The sequence below is a fragment of the Ursus americanus genome, chromosome 5, assembly GCF_024610735.1.
Source record: "Ursus americanus isolate L20-20 chromosome 5, mUrsAme1.1.p, whole genome shotgun sequence".
Taxonomy (NCBI): Eukaryota; Metazoa; Chordata; class Mammalia; order Carnivora; family Ursidae; genus Ursus; species Ursus americanus.
In genome coordinates, this window is record NC_142131.1 from 60293807 (window position 1) to 60309762 (window position 15956).

The window sequence follows — 15956 nt, forward strand, 5'->3', positions numbered from 1 at the left end:
AAATGAGTCGTCACAGCTCAGACAGTTAGTCAACAAACTCTTCCAATCCACAGCAGGCCCTGTGCTGGGGAGGGAGTGGAGGGGACCCTCCCAGTGGCCCTCACATCTGACCCTGGAGGCTCTCAGCCTGGTAGGGGAGACAGGCAGCACTGGATCCAGACTGGGATGGGGGAAATTCAGAGCTGAGGGATGTGTTCCCAAGGGAACACTTATCCCAGTTTGGGGGCTCACAGGAGATCAAAGAGCTTCCTGGAAGATGGTGCCCCCCAGCACAGGCTGAAAGGGAAGTAGTGTCGGGTGGGCAAGTCAGATTGTGGGAGAACAGCCTAGTGGAAGAGTGTTTGGGGAACAAAGGGACAAAGTTTTAGGATCAGGTATGGTGAAGAAAGGCAGGTTCCAGAGAGATTTAGGAGGTAGAATTATTCAGGATTTGATGATATAATGGAGTAATTCACTAATTCATTCATTTTTATTGAGCACCTACTAGGTTCCCAGCAGGGGAGGAGGATATAGGGATGGTGGAAAACAGGGCCCTGCCTTTCTGTACTTTGTAGCCCCATGGATGGAGAAGCAAGATTAATCTCCTCAACGCCCTCCCCAGAGGGCGCTTTTGAATGTAAGTAGGAAGAGTTAGAACCACTGTCCAGGTGTCTAAGATGGGCACCTAGGAATGCAGGAGCAGGTCTGCAGTGTCTCAGGACCCACAGGAAGTGACAGTGGTTTGGAGGCTGCTTGTGCAGGAGACAGACCCGGATGTGGATGGTCTGTGTCCATGCAATCACTAAGGCCAGAGAGGGTTAGCCAGGAAGAAGGGCTGAGGGCCCAGCACAGCAGTTTTTAAGGGCTAGGGGCATGCGAGAAAAGTGAGTGGCCAGTGGCCAAGGCTTGGGGAGAGCAGGAAAGGAGGAGAATCAGGAGCCGTAGGAGCTAATTCCAGCAGCAGGCCTACAGGCACCAAAGTCACCGTGCGAAGAACAGAGTCCCTGGGTTTGGCCATGAGGCTCGTGGGCAGCCACACATCTTTCTTCTGGAAAGATGACATCAAGGCTGAGGCCATGACACGAGCAGGCATTCCTAGATTGCACCGCATGGAAAGTGGTAGCGATAACATCGAGTGCGTGTGCTGACTCAGGGGCCCCGGATGGGACTGTGGGAGGGTGGGGGCAGGGACCGTGGTGGGCAGTGTGACTCCTCTTGGCCCCGCCTTCCCACAGGGCCAGGAGAAAACACTCTGGAAGGGGTTTCCTGTGAGTGTCCTCCCACAGTCTGTGGAGGAAATGGAGGCTTGTGGCCACTCTGAGCTCCTTATCGCAGAGGAAGTTATCACGATGGGAAGGAAACGGGCCTCCTGGTGCTTTATATCCCGTGGGACCTCTACATGAGCATCTCAGCTGATCTCACCCTCCCTGGGCCGGCCAGCCCTTGGTGTGGGAGTCCAGGAGTCCAGCGGCCCCGCCTAGCTCACACAGTCAGTGATGGCAGACACAGGATTTGAACCCACATCCGTTCCTGCTCCCCTGACTCCTGCTACTGTCTCAGGGATCAGAAAGTCAGGAAATGCTCTTCACCTGGCTAGACCAGCATAGGGATGTTACCCCTCATGGCCGCTGTAAAGGGGCGCTCCTCCAAGTGTTGGCAGGGAAGCCAGAGTGGCCTATGAATGTCCCAGGGAAGCCCTGGGGGCCAAGGGCAGAATTTCTCCACCAGAGCTTGCCGTCCAGGCACCTCTGTGTTTCAGGTTTAGGCTCTCCACCACTGATCCCTGGGTACCCCAGGAGCGTCCCTCTTTCCTAAGCCTTGGCTCCCTTATCTCTACAGTGGGTTTAATTATCCTTGCCTCACAGAGGAAACTGTTGCCTATCCAGAAACTTTGTGGGGGAAACCTCCCAGGGAGGAGGCAGTGCTTCAACCTTTCTTCTCTTCCCACCACTTTGGGAGATTTCTGAAGCCCAAAGCGGGCAGAGGCTTAGCCTTGCTGGAATTTGCAGGGACAGCTGCCCCTTGCCCAGCCCTAGCCCCTGACGGCATCTTTGTGGACAGATGCAGTGAGTTAGAAAGCCCAGCCTCCACCCAGACTCAGGGTTCACAGGGTCCGGCATCATGCTGAAGACACCCTGGTACAGGGACAGCACCCTGAGTGGCTCATTCTTCGCTGGGAAGGGATCCTGATCTCTCCAGGCCACACCAGACACATAAGCAACCTCTTTGACCTTTGTGGTAACAGCTCCAGGCAGACCCCTCCTGCATCTCCTCTGTGTAGGTCCTCAGGGGTATAGCTCAAAAAGACCCAGCCTGTCCAAGCCAGCCTCAATTCTTATCCTGCTTTTTGGGTGTCCCCAGTCCCTGGCACTGGTGAGTCCTGACTGGTCTGGAAAGTTCTGATCGTGATTAACCATTAACCATGTGTGGACTCTGATTGCATACAGCCAAGCTTATAGGAGGACCCACCACATGTGGCCAACCTCACAGCCCCTGCACTCAGAGCTCACGATTGGTGGTCACGTTAGGCAGGGAGCAGGGAGGGTGATGCCCAGACTCACGGACACAGTGTTAAGGGCATCAACCACCATGTGCATGGAGAATGAACAGACAGAAGGGGGCAATCAAGAAGTATGGGTGAAAACAGTTAAGGCCTTGAGGGGACCAGTTGCATGTGTGGGTTTGGGCCAGGAGGTGAGTGAGGAGTCTGGCACTCAGGGTTCTGGCTTAGGCAGCTGGGTGGACAGTGAGGCCATTTGTTACAGTGGGAGAGACTCGTAGTAGCAGAGAAGTTTGGGGAGTTGTTCTAGACTGGACTGGATGTGGCAAGTTTAAGAGGCCAGGGGACCTCCAGAAAGACACTGGCAGTTGTGGCTACATGGGCCCAGAGGTCAAGGAGAGGTCAGGACCCAAGACACTTGGAAGTCATTGGTGAAGAGGAAGTTCTCCTCCCAGAGGGCTGTACAGAGTGAGCTGGGCCTCGGGTAGTGCTCAGGGGTCCCCAACTTGTAAGGCTGGGCCAAGAATGATGACACACCCTTTATTGCTTCACTCTTTGGTTCTTGGGGATTCCTTGCTATTTCCTCAGGACCCAGCAACTGCACGCTCAGGCCAGTGACACCCCATGGGTGGGTGCACCACGCATGTGCTCCGTGATGCCTCCCTCCCAGAGCATTTTTTCCAGAGCTGGAAGTGCATCCTCTGCCCATGAATCTCTGAATCTCTGTCCCCTGGCTTCATCCCCAGCTAGGAGTGTCATCAAGTACCCAGAAGGAGTCACTTCCTTTATTTGCTTCCTTGGGGAAGAGCCATTGGGTGCTGCATTAAAAATGAAAAGAAAGAAAAATCATTAGACCACAAGCCTTAACAACTTCCCAAAGTCCTGGCATGCCCCTCACTGCCCTTTGTGTTTGGGGCTGGACTCCAGTCCAGTCTGTGCCCAGCTCCCACACCTGCCTCTCTCTGGAGCTGATGGGCCAGAGTCAAGGTTGCAGATGTGGGCTTTCTGTTCTGTGGTTCTGGAATGAGCTTCCTTCAGGACATTTCTGGAATGCCCAGGCTCCCTCAGACTCTCACTGAGGCTCTTTGTAGGCATTCACATCTCTTGCTTCTGGTTCTTTAGGTCCCAGAGGACCCTGGCCTTGAGCCTCAAGGCCACCCTCTGCTCCCTGTTGTGTACCTCTGCCTCTGGGCAGAGCACTCTGCCTCCTTCTGGCACCTTACTCAGAGGCCCCCTAGCCCCTCACAGGAGTGAACAACCCCTGCTCTCAGGCCAAGGGTCCGGGAGGAGTAGTGATAAAGGTGACAGTGAATGGAGGAGTTGTGGAGGAGGGTGGCCCATGAAGTGTCTCTGGGATGGCTGAAGGAGGTCCTTGGGAATTTCTCCTCCCAGCCTTGGGGCCACAGACTCAAAACTCTCTCTCCCCCAACAATGATTTCTCGCTCCTCAGGCCACCCCCTAGTATGGGTTGTGCTGAGTTACCTGTGTCGCCTGCTGGGATGCAGCAGCTCCCTTTATAATGAATGCAGAGCTGGAAGCTCGCCCCCCAGCTTGGCCCTTCTTGCTGCATGACCGCAGGCTGTGACTTCCATGTCTGAGCCCCAGTTGGCTCATCTCCACAAGAGGTTGGAGGCCTACTTTGCAGTTGTTGGAGAGCCATGGGCTGCATGGAGGGATGTTTTCTGTTTTGGCGGGGTGGGTGCCTCCCCGCCCCTGGCCTCCATCTCCTTGGCCTTAAGAGAGGAGAGTGATTGCTGGGATGTGGACCAGCCTCCATAGCCCTCTCAAGGTTTGGAGGTAGGCTTCCCTGAAGGGGTCTTTCCCTGTACAGACTCCTTCCCCAGTGCCCAGATACCTCCCTCCTCCCAGCCCCAGGAGGCAAATCTTGCTGGGCAGCCTGGATATATGAGGTCAACTAACTGGAAAGTCAGTCACAGGGAAAGAGCTAACTGAGAACATCCAGACAGGGGACTGCCCTCCATAGTCCTGCCCCCCATTCTGGCAAGGAGGAGGTGGTCCCAGGCTGCCCGTGGCCCAGGGCCTTGTCTTGTAGGAACAAGCAGTCATTGAGTCTGGCCCCCAGCCAGAGGAGAACAGAGTCATATTTATTGGGTACCCACTGGTGCAGGTGGGTTTGTCCCTGGTGTTTCATGACCCTGCCTGATTCAAGGCTCACAGCCCCTCTGAGGGGGAGCAATGGCTGGTTGTTTTTGTTGTTGTTATCGTTACTACCATATTCAGAAGGGTCCCTGTAGGCCCACAAGGATCAGGACAGAAACAGTGGAAGGAGGAGGGCAGGGAGCACCCCACCATCCCACTCCCCACTCCCGTGCTCTTATGGCTCTGTGCTATGACTGTCCTCCCGTACCCAGCTACAGCTGGCCGTTTTCTTTCCCCTCCCATTCCAGAGGCCACCCTCCCCGTGCCTCCCTGACATGGCCACTGCAGAGGTGCACGTCTTCATCCACACAGCCTGCTGTCCCTGGCTGCACCTGGTCGGTCTCAGCACAGCCCATATACCCTCTAGGGCAGGGCTCGGTCAGGGCACTTGCATGGTGCCCACTGAAGGAAGTCCCTGGGACAGCTGGAATTGGGAGCACCTGTCTGAGGAAGCACTAACAAGGCTTCAGACTAGGATTCTGTGAGCCTGGGGGACAGGGAGGGCTTCTGGAGGGAAGAAGGAGGGCGTCACAGAATGAGCCTAAGCTGTGGTGCAAGCTAAGCTTGGGGTCTTTGAGGAGCTGGGTGGGAGGTGGGAGATTCTGTGAACCAGTGGTCTCTTTCTCAGAAACTCCATGAGGCGTGGGGATGGGGAAACATGGATGGGAGCATGGAGGGCCAAGCTCTGGATCTAAGCCCCAGTGCGTGTGTATGTGGGCAGCACTGGGTAGGAAGAGGGGCAGTGGGCGTGTAGAGGATTTGGGTGATCAAGGTTTGGTGGCATGGTGAGTGGAAGATGGAGCTGGGGCTCTGTGGCTGTGCTGCTTGCCCCTGGAGCTGGAACCATGAGGCTATAGAGCTAGGAGGTACCTCTAGAGGACTGGGTCCAGCCAGGGGACTAGGCTCGAAAGGCTCCTGTGCCTCGGTGGGCATTGGCCAAAGCACTGCGGCTTAAGGATTCACAGGCTCTGCAGTCAGACTCCCTTAATTTCTCTGTGCCTCAGTTTCTTCATATGTAAAATGGGGTTAGTCATAGACTTCATGGGGTCATTGAAGGGATTCCCTGAGACTCTCCTTGGTCCAGGAGGGCAGCAGCAATTTTGCCTGATCCATCTCCCCCTCCATAAGCCTGACCTGAGGTTTTCAAGGGAAAAATTGAGGCCCTGTCACCCAGAGGGAATTCACTCAACCCTCCACTCTGGCGCACACAGCCTCTGCCTCTCCCTTTCCCTCCCGCCCACCTTGGGCCCAAGGACCCTGCTCTGCTTGACCTGCTCCTCTTTCATTCAGCATCTCTCTCCCTCTGTTCTGGCTCCTTCCTGTGGACATTAAACATGACGGCTGATGTGGCACCATCCTATCCCTCTCCCTCCATACACGCACCCTTTCTCAGGGCACAGTTGTTCGGTCTTGCTATCTCCACAGAGGCCAGGCCAGGCGGGGCTGTCCTGGGATCAGAGAGGAATAAATGGAGTGGGGGGTGGGGGGTGGGTGGGGGAGGGGGAGACCAGGCTGAGACCCAGAGGTGGCTGAGGCCCAGGATGACTGGGCTCCAGGGGCAAAGGCAGTGACCAAGGGAGCTCTGGAGGGCCTGGTTCCACTGAGCCACTTGGCACGCACACTCTGGCCCTATAAGTGGCCTGGCTGCTCCCCGTGCTCCCAGCTTACCCTGTAGTCTTAGATCTTCATTCCTTTGCTTCCAGTGTCATCTGCCTACCATCCTTTTCCCTACATCTCTCTGCAAGATGAACCCCCTAGTCCTTTCTCAAGCTCCCTGTGATCACCATCTGTGGAAAGCCCCTCTAACAAGACCCATACCTGTTCATCCATCACTGTGTCTGTCTATAATAACCCCCATGACACTGTGCTGGGACATGGCCAAGTGGTCCCCAGGGCCTGGCTCAGCATCTCCCAACCCCTGGCCCCAGCCTAGGAAGCTGTGGAAAGTCCTCCAGGTATTTACTGAACTGAGTCACATGCAGTTTCCAGGACAGGGTGGGAAGAGCAGAGCCCATCTATGCTTGCTATAGAGTGAGGTGCTGATGCCTCTCTGAGGGAGCCTCTCCTAACAGGCTTGCCTTCTAGCGATTTCTCTCTGCTTGATTTTTCTGTATTTCCAAGTTTTTCAGTAAAGAGCATATATGCTCTCTTATATTGCCCTTCTGATGAAAAGCTGTAATATTTCTTAAATTAAAAAATAAAATCCCGGGCTGAGGTCATACACTTTGCTGCTGAAAAGGCACTTGAATTTGTAAAGGTGGGAACTTTGACTTTCAGAAGACCGTCCTGGGACTTATGATGGGGCTTTGCTGCCCACTAGTGGCCAATGGACTTACAGACCTGGCACTAAGGCCGGTCTGGTCCAGGTAGGCTCAGGGAGAAGACGTGAAACTGACAGACCTGCAGGGGAGATGTGAGCACCCCAGGACCTCCCATTAGGCCAGGGAATCATCACCTCTCCCTGCAGGTGGCTGAGCATGGTATAGAAGGGCCCCAGCCTGACTGGGAACTGACCACCACTTGGTTCCAGGCCCCAGCCCAGGGCTTTGCTGGCCCCAGGCAAGATCTGAAGTTTGGGATCAAGGGTGAGCCTCAGTAGGTCAGGCCCATGATCATCCCAGTCCAGCCTGGATCAGGGTGGACTGTTCTGTAAGAAGGGAAGACCCCAGAGTATCTGAAAAGGCCCACCTCCTCTCGAGCATGTCATCACCACTTGTCTTCCCCCTGCTTTCTGGGCCTGTCTTTGCTGACCTCCCCTCCCCCCCCCCCCGCCCCCACCAAACACACCCCCTCAGATCTTCCTGCACCAGGTCTGTCCTGACCTGACCACTCACTCCCGCCTTCGGTAGTCATTAGTCACTAACACAGGGCCTGGGCCTGAGGAGGGAAAGGGGAGAGGCTGAAAGAGGGTTGTGGGGCTTCCCACCAGCATTCGCTCCTATCACAGTTTTCCTTCTGTTCTGTGAATGCTTTCAGCCATTTCAGTCTCTGGATCTTTCCACTGTTCTCTCTGTCCAGAGCTCTTTTCTCCCGTACTGTCACACAATGGGCACTTTCTCTTCATTCAGGTTGTAACCCATGTGTGACTTGCTGAGGAAGGCCTTCCCAGACCACTCAATGTAAAGCAACCTCCCCGGACCCCCTCCATCTGGCTAGTTCACCACCATAGCCCCGAGCATCCAGGTGCCCAGCCAGAGTTTGCTGAATGGATGAATTCCAAGACACTGAAGGAATGTCATGCCATCCAGCCTGGAATGGAAATAGTGTGGCTTCAGGACAAAAGGAGCTTCCAGAAGGGGCCCTGAATGGGGACAGCCAAGTAAGAACAAAATGGCAGTCTGCCAGCTACCTCCCCACACCTCAGGGGAGAGGAGCTCCAGCAGCTGGTAGAAGTTAACAGATCCCCAGTGGAAGGAGTCCACTTTGTAGCATTTGGCAATGTCCATAGTGTAAATACTGTCACTGTGCCCAATTGCAAGCTACAGATGGTTTGATAACTGGCTGGCAACTTTTTAAAAGATTGATTGAACAGTTGGCTCTGTGAGCCAGTATGAGCTGGTTCCATCCACCATTGGCTCCGGCCTGCCGAGAATGAGGTGTGGGAGAAGCATGGCAGGACAGGCCACAGGGTCTGTCTCCTCTCCACCAGGACAGAGGGTAGCAGGGCTAGCAAAGGTGGAAAGCTGATGACCCACTCTCCAGGGAGTGAAGAGGAGGTGACAAGCAGGGACTCATCCTGGGCACATGGGAGTGGGTCACAAATGCCTCACAAATTAGGACCAGCAACCAGGTGGGGGTGGGAGAGCGAGTGGGGCAGGGGAGCCAGAGAAGCAGAAAGGGCAGCTCAGAATCCGGACACTCGGTGCCCGCTCTCAGATCCTCCTCCAGGACGCTGGAGCACTCTCACCCAATGGCCGAGCTCCCTCTAGTGGCTCCATCAGAAACTGCAGAGCTTCTCCAGCTCCTCCCACAGCGGAGTGCAACACAGAATCTTGCCTGAGCACCCACATTGCCGTCTATGGGCCAGGCTGGAGAGAAGGGGGATGAATGATATTTTTGTGGGAACACAGAATTTTATTAGGAGGAGGAATGTGAAGGAATATATTTCTGAGGTAGTAGCAGATCACTCTTTCACCTCGTGCTGTCTCATTCAAGCACCTGGGCTGTTCCTTACCCATCAGGTAAGGGGAGGGGTGGATCAAGGAGGGAAACAGAGAAGAAGAGGGCTGGGCCCCCAGCATCTGCTGTTGGCATCCAAAGCCTTTATGGGACTTGTGACGAGTCAGAGGGGATGACATTGCTCCTTAGCATGGTGACAGAGGAAGCCTCGCTCTCCCCTTTCTCCCCCACAACCTCCTGGAGGAGATGCAGGATGCTGGGAAGCCAGAGAGGGAGGCATTCAGGGCCAAAGGCTCCCTGGAATGTCAAGAGTCAGGTGTACAATGAAGCCACACTCGGTGATCTCCCAGCCTCCACCGTGCACATCAGTCTGTGCTGCCCTGGGCTACATGGCTGTCCTGCCAGTGGGTCCCTGTCTACCTACCTATTTCAGACAAGAGCTCTGTCCTGGAATAGTGTGGACAGCAGAGATAGGCAGCCTTTGACTTGGTCTCTGAAGTAGGAACTGACCACGCAGAGTCAGGATCAGGGCATTTTAGGCTGAGGTGTCATGTGGGTAGAAGTTTAGAAGTATGAAGAAAGGTGTGTGGTTCATCCAGGAAGCCACAGTGCTTCTGTTGGCTGGCACATCAAGGAGGTTGGTACTTGCAGGCATAAAGAAATAGGAACAACAGGTGGAGGCAGGCCTCTTTTGCTATTCTAAGGATAAGGACAAGGTCTAGAAGCCCCTGAGGACTGGGAAATTAAGTATCAGACCAACCTGGTCAGATTTGCATTTTCTAAAACTCAACCTGGCTCCCCAGTAGAGCACAGATTGCCAGAGTGTAGGTTCTGAGGCCCATCCGGTGGCAGGGAGACTTGCTGGGGGTGGGGGGTGGAGGGCTGCTCAATCATCAGGCAAGAGAGGTTTACTAAGACCTGAGTCAAACCGAGACAATGGCAACAAAGCAGTTGTTCAGAGAGTGCGGTTTATTTTCTCAGATGTGTAGAAATCAGTTTAAAACCTGAGGTACAAATGAAAAAGCCCCAAGTCCCCTTCTTGAGTCTTATTTAGAAGGAGCAGGACATAGGCTCCTTTACTAAAATAAATACACTTCACATTGCATAAGGTAATAAATAAAAACTTACATAAATAAATAACTTCAATAGGATAAAAATGAGAACATCATCACAAAAGGCCAAATGGGGGCAGCACATTTCAGAAATTAGATAATGAACAATTCATCCGACTCGATGAGAGAAAATGAAATCCCTCCAGTCCTGAACTGTGTGAGAGACACCCCGGAGTCTTCCCGTGTCCTGCTGTGTCTGACGTCTGAGGCCCCAGGGTGAGAAGGCCCAGAGATGGAGGGGGCATCAGACTGAGAATCCTAGGACTCATTGCTTGTTCTTGAAATTCAGAAAGTTGTCAAGGGCTTCCAGATACTTTTTCAGCTTCTTTTGGAAATCACCCAAGTTATTCTCGATAGAGATTGGTTGCCCCTGTGAAGAAACCAGGATGGTGGCATTAGGTTGGAAGATAGATGACACGCTAGGGGTCAGGGCTGAGAGTACCACTTGCAGGGGCATCTTGGGGGTCAGCTTACCCTGGGTGTGGGAGTGGGCAGGAGTGGCAGGAATTCCTGTGGGAAGAGACCAAAGCAGACAGTCAGAGACTTGCCCGGAAAAGGAACAGGCCCTGCCTGCCCTTCCCAGAGGCTGATCAGGGCTAAAGCAGGGATCCCCAAAACCCTCAACAGCTTTACCCACCTTAAGATTTTTCCAGATTAGCGATTCACTGTTGTAGAAATTTTTGGTAGCATTCAAGAATGCATCCAGGTTTGGCCTCAGAAGGGTAGTGTTCTAAGGGGACCAAGAATACACATCGGGGAGAAGGTTGGGGTTTAGCCTTCCCATGGCTGAAGTCATCCCCAGTTTTCCAAGTTTGTTTTCAGGGACATCTTTGGACAACCCCCTCCTAGTCCCCTTCTTGCCCCAGGTGGGTCCCTGAGATGCCCCTAAGTGCACAGGCCTCGAGGTGAGTGTGTACCCCAAGCAAGGCCTACTTCCCTCAGCCCCCAGCCCCTGGCTCCAGGTAAGCTGCACACAGGGCCTGGGGGGATCTTTCTGCACTTGGGGGGAAAAACATTGCCCAAAACAAGATCTACAGAAGGTGGAGGACTGGCCAAGGGGAATATTTGCAGCTAAGAGGCCAGATAACAGGATTAATGCTTTGACTGAATGAAGGGCTCCTAAAAATCAGGAAGAAAATTGCAGAGACCCCACCCCCAGCAGGACATGGGTGCAGCCTGTGAACTACGCATTTTTAAAAGAGGGGGATATACATGGCCAATAAACTCAGGAGGGATTCAACCTCTTGTTGAACCCAAGGATTGCCATGCAAACAAAAGTGAGATAACCGTGGAAGCCAACTGAAACTAGGAAAAATGAGTAAATGATAATGCCCAGGGCCAGTCAGCATGAGAAGCAAGATTCAGTGTCTTAAGGAAAAGGAAGGAAGCAAGTTCATGGGGGAAATTTTAGGCTGCCCCACTGAAAAATGAAGAGCTTAAGGCCTTTGGAATTGTTCACCTAGAGCTGCCTTTTCATTTTTAATTAAAAAAAAAAAAAAAAAAGAAGAAGGATTTTCCTGTTATAGACCCGGCTGGGGAAATGTATCGAACACTTGTTAGCACCTGACACTGGTCTGGTGACTCTGTTCACTGGTGCCACATAATTCTCACAGAGACCCCACTGTTAACCCTGTTCGCAGATGAAACACAGAGGCTAGGCAAGGTGGGCTGACATGCCTACGGCCACCCAGGTGATCCAGGTGTGCCCGAGTGTGGGCTAAGTGCTTACCAGCAGGGTGCTTGTCTCATTTGGGTCCAAGGTTTCCTGTGGGGGCAGAGGGAGAGAGAGCTGTGAGTCCTGTTGGCCTGAGACACCTAGCAGCCCCTCCCTGCCCTCCGCCAGCCTTATCCCAGTTACTCACTTCTGAAGGTGAGGGTGAATTGTTTAAGATGTCCATAATTTCACTGATCATCTTGAAGTATTGCTTAGGCTGGTATGCGGACAAGGAGCGCCCCTGTGCCATTGGGGCTCGGAGTCCAAGCAGGAGCAGGAGAACGTGCAAGATGGGGAGGCTGTGCATGTTCAGGCTGGCAGGGCGTATTCTGTCTTGTCCTGGTCCCTTGTGGCCTTCTGAAGCATCCGACACAGTCTCCCTTCTTTTATACACCGAGGCCGCGTGCCTACACCTCGATGAGAGGGGCGGACGTCGGAAGAATCTTTATCTGACATGGAACCTTCATAGCAAACCACAGACTTATTCATCACTTTCTAGTGCTGGAGATCAGTGAAACTTGGAAAAAAAAAAATTACTCAGCGGTTATCTCCTCTTGCCAAGGAAAAGAGATGTGCTGGCCGCTGGACAGAATGGGAAGAGGTAAGAGAATGGCTTTGACAGGTGAGGGGCTGCCTGACCCTGAGCTGCCTCAAGCCTCCTGCCCCATGGGACCTGGTCCTGCCATCTCCTGGGCAGCTCTGACCCTCTGCTGCCCACCCCGCCTGGCACTGCCTGGTCCTATGTGGGTGTCCAAGTGAAGGCCCACTGGAACAGACAACAGTTTGTCTGGAAGCCTGTCACACAGCTAACTGTTCACATGTGGGCTCATCTACTGAGAAGTACATCTCTTGACGACCCCCCACCCCAATGCTGAGTTCCTGGTGTTAAAGCCCCCGGTGGTTTGCCTCATGGCATTTGGGCTGCTTGTCCTCAGCACTTTCTGTTCCTTGGGGCTGGGGGGGAGGGGGCAGATGGAGCCCAGGCCACCTGATGCCCATTCTTTTATCATTGGTCTGACAGCCTGACTCTGCCCTGTGTTATGGGATCTTAACCTCTAGTGGAGGCCTGGCTGCAAGCCCTGGGTAGTCACTTTGGTAGCACAGAGGAGCTGGGTTCAGGGACCTGAGGATAGGGACCTTTGAGGAAATTGTCACTGAGAAACAGGAGGAGGGGGCTGGTCGGGGAAGGTTTAGGAGGTGGACTGGAAGCTGTGAGGGGTGAGGCAAGTGAAGGGGGGGCAACTTTTGGCTTCAGCCCTCAGTCTCTAGCGATGGGGGCCGGTGAACAGCGGAGAGAGCTGTGTTGCAGGGGTCTGGATCCCAGTCTGTGGGAGTATGGATTTGGCAGGCACAGGCCCAGTAGGAAGCCTTTGCAGAGTGGGGAAGAGGGCAGGGACAGACCATAGAGGAGGCCATAGAGAACCAGGAAAGCAGGAAAACCAGGAGGGGCGGGGGCCCAGAGGCAGCCCCTGAAGGGAGAGGGGGACCACTGTCCCACGAGGCGTGTCAGGCCCTGACACAGGCCCAGAACGGGGTTTTGGCAAAGGGGTGAATGTGGCAGGGCGTGGGGAAGAGGTCTTTGAGATAACTGGGACTGGGGCGGCGGAACAGGAGAGGCAGGATGGAAGAGCCAGGGGTCAGGGTGAGATGTGATACAATCAGTGTGGGGAGATGAAGGATAGGAGGTTATGCTGAGGCAGGGAAACTGGGGGATTTCAGGCCTCTGAGCAGGGAACAGATCTGGTAAAGACAAGGACCAGGATGTGGCTGCCGAGGAGGCAGGTAAGGAAGCTGTGGCCCAAGGCACTTCTGTGAGAATGATGCCTGTAGCCAATATGCATGGCTCCCTGCTCAGCCACCGGCCAGGAAAGGTCCCGGGATCTGGGCCCAGAGCATCCTCACAGAGCACGTGGAGTGCCTCATAGGCAACACACAGGGAACCTTACGGCTAGGTATTCACTAGGCATCATTTATTCAACAAACTTTTACTAGCAGTTGCTGTATGTAAACCCCGGGAGAGACTTGGTCCCTCTCCTTCAGAAACTCAGTCTTGTGGGGAGAGGCTAATAGCCAGCCTTGCTTCTCTCATCTTGGACCTCAGAACTGCTGCTTCAGTGGGGAGCTTGTTGGAAGTGCAGACACTCTGGCCTCACCCCAGACTTTCTGAATCAAAAATTGCATTTTGACGAGACCCTCAGGTGATTCACATGACATTGCAGAAGTTCTGATTTAAAGTAGTCAACTTGGGGGCGCCTGGGTGGCTCAGTTGGTGAAGGGTCTGCCTTTGATTCAGGTCATGATCCCAGGGTCCTGGGATCGAGTCCCGCATCAGGCTCCTTGCTCAGTGGGGAGCCTGCTTCTCCCTCTGCCTTACACTCTCCCTGCTTGTGTGTGCGCGCGCGCTCTCTCTCTCTCTCTGTCTCTGACAAATAAATAAAATAAAGTCTCAACTCATAAGAGCTTAATAAATGCGAGATATTATCATCTGCTCTCCCAACATAATTTGTATAGGCCTCATATAGCATTTGCTCTTTGTATTACCATGATTTGTTCTTGTCTGCCCTATTAGACTTTGAGTTTAAAAGCTGAAAAAATATATGAAGTACTCAGCTGGGGTAAGGCTGGGGATCCTTTCCCCAGAGACAAAGGGTGTTGACCACTCAAGGATGGGTTGGTGTTACCTTTTGTATAAAAGCTTTAGGGACGGGAGCACAAAAACGTGATTTCTTAGAGAAAAACTTCATTTTTTTTTTAATTCAAAGGACTTTTTGAGGGCATTTTACTTTTTTTTTTTTTTAAGATTTTATTTATTCGACAGAGATAGAGACAGCCAGCGAGAGAGGGAACACAAGCAGGGGGAGTGGGAGAAGAAGAAGCAGGCTCATAGCTGAGGAGCCTGATGTGGGACTCGATCCCATAACGCCAGGATCATGCCCTGAGCCGAAGGCAGACGCTTAACCGCTGTGCCACCCAGGCGCCCCTTGAGGGCATTTTAAAGTTCAGTCAGTTTTGGAGCTAGGGAGGCTGAACATTCCTGCAAATTCTCCTTTTGAAGCCCTGACTTGTATTGCAGTATAGCAAAGAAAACCCGAATATTGCTATTGGAAATCTTGACATTTATAGTGTTTGTCTCTTATTTTAAAAGTACCTACAAAGGCTATCAAAGAAGAAGGAGGTTTTAGGCCTCATGTTAGGAGCGTTGGAAGCATCGTGGGGTGTTTAACCAGGGAGGTGTGTAGCCTGGGAAAATGTGGGTTCCAGGAAGCCCAGTCTAGTGCCTGTGGGGAGAATGGCGAGGAAGAGTCAGGACAGCAGGGTGGCCAGTGAGGGGGTGGGGGAGTTCTCTGGACCATCAATGGTGGGGAGGCTAGACTGAGTGGATTCTGGTGCAGAGGCAGAGAACTGCATGGAAAGACTCGAACAGCTAACGCCCAGTGAGCAGCACTTGGCAAATGCTGGGCACTCAGTTCTTTTCCCTGGTTGACTCATTTAATCCTCACAGTGAGCCTATGGGGCAGGTACTGTTATTGCCACCATTTCACAGCTAAAGAAACTGAGGCTCAGGGAAGCTGAGTTCCCCAAAGCTAGGAAGTGACGTTGCCAGGATTGAATGCAAGCAGGTCTGTGTGACCCCGGAGGCTGAGCACCAGAAAGTAATCGATTAAGGGGTGACGCAGGCTGGCAGGAAGGGGACAGTATGGTGAGGATAAGATGTAGCCACTGGAATTTTTCACCAGAGGACACTGGTACCTCTGGGGGAGCAGTTTTAGGGTGCAGTGAGGTTAGAAGCTGGTGGCGGTGGGCTGAGGAATGAGTGAAGGTGGGACAGAGTGTAGTAGATGCTTTGAAGTTTTATTCTGAAGGGAAGGGGAGAGATGGGGGCAGACAGAGGAGTCAAGGAGTCAGAGAAGGATCTTTCCAGACAGGGAAGCTCAGAGATCTCTCTGCTGGAGGTGAGCTGAGAATGGCCTGGACAGCTGGGCGGTGGGCCAGCACAGTGGATGCCCAAGGGGCACACGGGGAGGGCTCTCAGCATTGGGTGTCAAATGCTCGCCTGAGCAGAGGGCTCAGGGAAAGGCCATCTGGTGGGCACAGTCCATCCAGCAGGGAGGGTGTAATGGATTATGTCCGCTTGTTTGGTGGTAGGAGAAGAAAATGGTTTCTGTGACCCATTTGAAATAGGAGGCAAAGTCAGCTCCGGAAGGTTTAGGGAGGTGGGGTCAGAGGCATGGAGGGTATCTGGTTGGGGGTCTGTGAGCTGACTGCCTGGGGATGGCCTGAAGGGGCTGGCAGCCTGGGCTTAAAAGGCAAGGAGGTTGGGAGAATCCAAAGCTTTTCTGGTCCAAAGTGGAGGGCCCCTGAGGCAGGGGCA

General features: G+C 53.4%; 2 protein-coding genes across 11 annotated transcripts in view; one reads left to right on the top strand and one right to left on the bottom strand.

Annotated features, from left to right (window-relative positions):
• LOC148110129 (interleukin-3-like) overlaps positions 1 to 15956 on the top strand; it is a 194441-nt gene that overhangs the window by 159092 nt on the left and 19393 nt on the right. The window lies entirely within an intron of this gene.
• IL3 (interleukin 3) lies at positions 10136 to 11891 on the bottom strand. Its single transcript, XM_045795037.2, has 5 exons — positions 11733 to 11891; positions 11600 to 11635; positions 10508 to 10600; positions 10345 to 10380; positions 10136 to 10240 (listed from the first exon to the last, which is right to left on the bottom strand). The coding sequence occupies exons 1-5, from the start codon at positions 11889 to 11891 to the stop codon at positions 10136 to 10138; spliced, it is 429 nt and encodes a 142-aa protein (XP_045650993.2).

What these genes read in the sequence shown, in the direction of transcription:
- IL3 (XM_045795037.2), bottom strand. Translation starts at nt 11,891, where the DNA reads ATGCACAGCCTCCCCATCTTGCACGTTCTCCTGCTCCTGCTTGGACTC. An exon ending in TAATCTGGAAAAATCTTAAG is followed by an intron (nt 10,381 to 10,507) that starts GTGGGTAAAGCT and finishes CTCTTCCCACAG; the next exon opens with GAATTCCTGCCACTCCTGCC. An exon ending in TGCCCACTCCCACACCCAGG is followed by an intron (nt 10,241 to 10,344) that starts GTAAGCTGACCC and finishes GTTTCTTCACAG; the next exon opens with GGGCAACCAATCTCTATCGA.